This window comes from Nelumbo nucifera, chromosome 2, assembly GCF_055504915.1.
Source record: "Nelumbo nucifera cultivar China Antique chromosome 2, China Antique-T2T, whole genome shotgun sequence".
In the NCBI taxonomy this organism is placed as follows: Eukaryota; Viridiplantae; Streptophyta; class Magnoliopsida; order Proteales; family Nelumbonaceae; genus Nelumbo; species Nelumbo nucifera.
Window position 1 is genome coordinate 16,023,572 of NC_142650.1, and position 4,298 is coordinate 16,027,869.

The 4,298-nt window shown below is 44.2% G+C and overlaps 1 protein-coding gene across 2 annotated transcripts; it reads left to right on the plus strand.

The window, feature by feature from the left end:
- Positions 1 to 1,159: 1,159 nt before the first annotated feature.
- LOC104597057 (uncharacterized) lies at positions 1,160 to 4,070 on the plus strand. Of its 2 annotated transcripts, none has more exons than XM_010258445.3 (5): positions 1,160 to 1,906; positions 2,034 to 2,384; positions 2,497 to 2,836; positions 3,176 to 3,286; positions 3,377 to 4,070. In XM_010258445.3, the coding sequence occupies exons 1-5, from the start codon at positions 1,568 to 1,570 to the stop codon at positions 3,493 to 3,495; spliced, it is 1,260 nt and encodes a 419-aa protein (XP_010256747.1). In that variant the 5' UTR covers positions 1,160 to 1,567; the 3' UTR covers positions 3,496 to 4,070. The 2 variants fall into 2 exon arrangements, with proteins under 2 accessions (XP_010256747.1, XP_010256748.1); XM_010258446.3 differs by having other exon boundaries at positions 3,383 to 4,070.
- Positions 4,071 to 4,298: the final 228 nt, after the last annotated feature.

Below are 4,298 nucleotides of genomic sequence, written 5' to 3' on the forward strand. Positions count from 1 at the left end.
CCACATAATCACCAAACAGAGATTAGTGCTGTTTCTTTGCCAAATCGTATTTTTTACCTAATGCCCACTATTTTATACCCATACGGCCACACCAGTGTTTTTTGAATTGTCATTGACCTAAACAGTTAGAGCATTTGACCCTATGAACCATTTGGGCAATCAGTTCTGTTTCACCCTTGGCTTCGTCCTTGACCAAAAAAGAATTGATTTGATCAATTGTTTTTTATTTTGATTGCTTAATTGTTTCAGTTAAACAGACCATCCGTTTAAATTGATCGGTCGAACCGTGCATTGATATCTGCCGCACATTGCAATCCTGTATTGAGAGATGTGCGGCTGCAGTTTACCGTGGGTAGGGGGCGGGTATAGAAAGTGAATGGGTTCCTGTTTCGCGCCTTCGCACCTTTTAACTGTTCCTCCAAATTAAATTAGCTGGCCCGCCCGTGTGAATCGGTCTAATTCTCTTATCGTTAAGTCTGACTGTTCAGTCTTTTACGGTCATAGCAGTGAGGCCGCCAGTAAGCGAGTTACCACAAATGCCAACACCAAAACGAGAGCATTTTTGCTGCCACGTCAGTAATTTGAGATTCACAAGTGTTTTATCTATACCACCAAAAAAAAAGTGTTTTATCTACGTGACGGAATTGCTCCTCAAAAATAGGCGCGTTATAGGCACATCGACCGTGCATTGAGAACATCTGCCGTAAATAATAATTTATAAACACGGGAGATGTTTCCAATGAATGGTAGAAGGTGCGTGTGAAGCGCCCTGTGTAAGGAGCAGATCCGGTCTCTCCATTCCCATGGTTCTCTATAACTACCTCAATCGTGCGTGACGTGGAACCCATTATCAATTTATGACTATGTGTAAAAGTAGATTTTTTTCACGTAAAAAATAAAACTGTAAATTAGTAATAGTAGGCGTAAAGTAAAATTGTGAAGCAACGGTGGTAATGGGTATTATAATTTATACGTGGAATTCGTATACAAGCCATGTGGCGGCACAGAAGGACAAATGTCCGTTTCAACATTCCAGGGTTTGTGCACATATCTTTATTTCTTTTATTTATCAAGACGTATGTATGTATGTATGAAACTATGAACGTATTGACGTATGTATTTCAGTCTGCGTATAAATATTTGTGGAGAGTTGGCCCAGGCCCCAGACCCACTCTCCCTCCTCGTCTCCTCATCTATTTTCGAAATCCAAACTATCCATTCCCTGCACAACCCTACAATGCAATGATACCCATCCAAACTGTCCTTGGAAAACTTTGGAATCCTTAACACAGTTATTTGTCTTCTACAGTTTCCATCCTCTCTGGTGAGTGCGGTGGCTTGGCCCTGGCCTTCTCTCTCTCTTTCTCTTTCTGGCGCCTTTTCCTTTTACTTGTAATTTTTCCCCCTCTTTTGAAGCGGGGCCCTGGGCCTGCAAAACCCAGCAAACCCAACTGGGTTATTATTAAATCTTCGCGACGCAGCAACCGCCATTACTCACGCCTTCAAAACCTATCCCGACTTTTTCGTGTTTTTCAGTCTCTATCTTCTCCCTCTCGGGCCTTCTGTAATGGCGGAGGACTTGGACGACGGCGAGTTCTGGCTTCCTTCTCAGTTTCTCACTGACGACGACATACTCATGGAGAAGACCAACTACAATAACGGTAGCAAGGGCTTTTCCTCTGAGACCGAAGCTGGGTCCTTCTTTCCTTTTGAGTTCCCCTACGCCTTTGCATGCTATGGATCTCCCTCGGCTCTCAGCTCCCCGGTTGAGTCGGTCGTGGGTTCCACCGAGACCGAGAGCGATGAGGAGGACTACTTGGCTGGGCTAACTACGCAGATGGCTCATTCCATGCTGCAAGATGAGGAGAAATCTGCTGCCCCTTCTTTTGCTACCGACAACCATAAGGTATGCCATCTCTGATTCATTTATCTCGGAGGTCCGTCAATTTCCTCCTTCCATCTCCGTGGTTTTTTTGCTTGCTACGATCTCTGTTATGAGCTTCTGATTTTGGGGTTATTTACTGATTTTCAAGACATGGGCTATGGCTGGCTCCCCGCAATCAACGTTGTGCGCAGTCGGAAGCTGGTCGGGTCGTAGTGGGGGCTCGAGCCGTGGAAGTCCCAACGGCCCTTCACAGGTTTCTTCGCCACCGTCCACGCCGTTGAATGGGAAAGAAGATGCGTGGGATCTTCTTTCCGCTGCTGCGGGGCAGGTAGTGAGGATGAAGATGAACGATGAGATGCCACAGAACCACCAAGCACGTGGGCTCCTGGGTCTTCCCCGGAAGCCCTCTCCAGTCTCTGTTCCGGTGAAGAATCCCAACGTAAGTGCCGGCTTCTACTCAGACCCGGCTCTTAACCACCAGCACCTGCAGTCGAATCAAGTAAACATTCTCCGCCTTTCTTGTTAAATGGACACCGAACGCCGGTCGTCTTAATTCACTTAACTGATATTAGTCTTGGGTGTGCCTTTTTTTTTTTTTCTCAAAAATACAGTTCCACCAGCTGAGGCAGCAACACTTGTTGAAACAACAGTGCCCTACCGTTTGGGGAAGACCTAGGAAGATAGCTGGGACCACTCAGCAACCTCAGAATACGCATCAACAGCCGCAAAATAGAGCAAGAACTGCTCCTGGTTTTGGTAACGGTAGATGTGGGCGGCCTTTGGGCTTATCTTCATCTGCATGGCCTCCTCTGCAGCAGCAGCAACAACAAGCAGGTTCCGGTATGAGAGCGGTTTTCCTTGGGACCTCCGGTACAAGAAGGGAGTCCAGTGGAACCGGTGTTTTCTTGCCTCGCAGAATAGGTAGCCCTGCCGACTCCCGGAAAAAAGCAGGTAACCTATTTCGTTCATTCGATCATGTTGGTCATCTTGTTGTCCTTTTTGTTGCAGTAATGTTTGGTTTGTTTGCTCTAGGTTAGAAATGTTTTATAGGATCTTGGAATTGGTTCTTGTTAGGGGCTATGGTAAAATATTCCGATACTGGGCTGGGTGTTTCTCTTATGGCCTTTCGTGTGATTTGTTTCTGCCGGCGGCTCTGTTTTCCGTTATTCCGAAATTTTGGAGGTGTATTTTGACGAGAGGGATATTCAATATTTTCTTCTTTGGCTTGAGGCGTCAAATGTTATTTTCGTAATACAAGTTCTTAATTATTCCTTGTTTTGTGTGCATCAGCATGTTCTACGGTTCTACTTCCAGCCAGAGTTGTTCAGGCCTTGAAATTGAATTTCGACGATATTGGTGCTCATCGCCGTTTCAACGGAGTTTTCGCTTCTCCTGAACATGGTAATCACTTGTGGTCTGTGTGTAATGGGTTTTAATAATTGGTTGAGATATGGAAGTGGAACTAACATCCCCTGTTTTTGTGGTGGGAAGTTGCAGATCCGGTGATTACTCGGAGTAATGCCTATCTCCCTCAACCGAAGCGGAGCTTCCGCTCCCAGGGAACAGCCATAAACCATGATATACGTCTCCCCCAAGAGTGGACGTATTGACTTGTCAGCATTTCGTCGCATCTACTAATCTACTGATGGTGTTTGTATTTTCTGTTTGAAAGGCGGGTTAAACAACTAAAAGAAAAAGCAATTGAAGATTTGAAGCAACAGATTTTAAGAAGAAAGGGCGAGAGAAGTTGGTAGTTTAGGAGTTAGTTGGTTATAGTGAAATCTTTAAATTTGATTGGGAAGAGAATACTAATGCAGAAATGTTTTTGAAATAAGTTGAGTCCTGTTTTGTAATACAAGGAAAGATATACAGCGTTTTCGTTGTTTGGCTTAGGTCCAATTACTGGGGTGGAGAAAAATGGCCTTGGGCTTTTTTTGTCCTTTAAAATTTTCGAGTAATAAGTCAGTTGATGCCATCTAAACCGGTTTGGTGGGAAGTGGTTTTATAGTCCGTCGTTCAGAAGTTGTGTTTTTGGTTGTAAAATCATAGTTGGGAAGAGAGCGGAAGACAATGGGCCTCTATTATTTTGTAGAAGGATGTCGATGCGTGAAATTCATCCCACGCCTTGCCCATGGCCACCATGGCCAGAAAATTTGATAATAATAAGAATTTGTGACCATTTGTATTCTTGTCTGGTCTTTTAGTATAACAAGATAGATTTTACTGCCAGTTCAGCAATTGGCCAAGTGTGCCATTATAAATGCCTGTTCCTACTTATGGCTGCTTCTATACTATATTCTCGCGATTAAAAAAATATCAATCGTTTCATTTCTCGACTTTGAACCGAGTATTGTTGTTTACTTGTTCTATATCTGGAATTGGTTGTTAGATTGGACGTGGACCGAGTATTTTG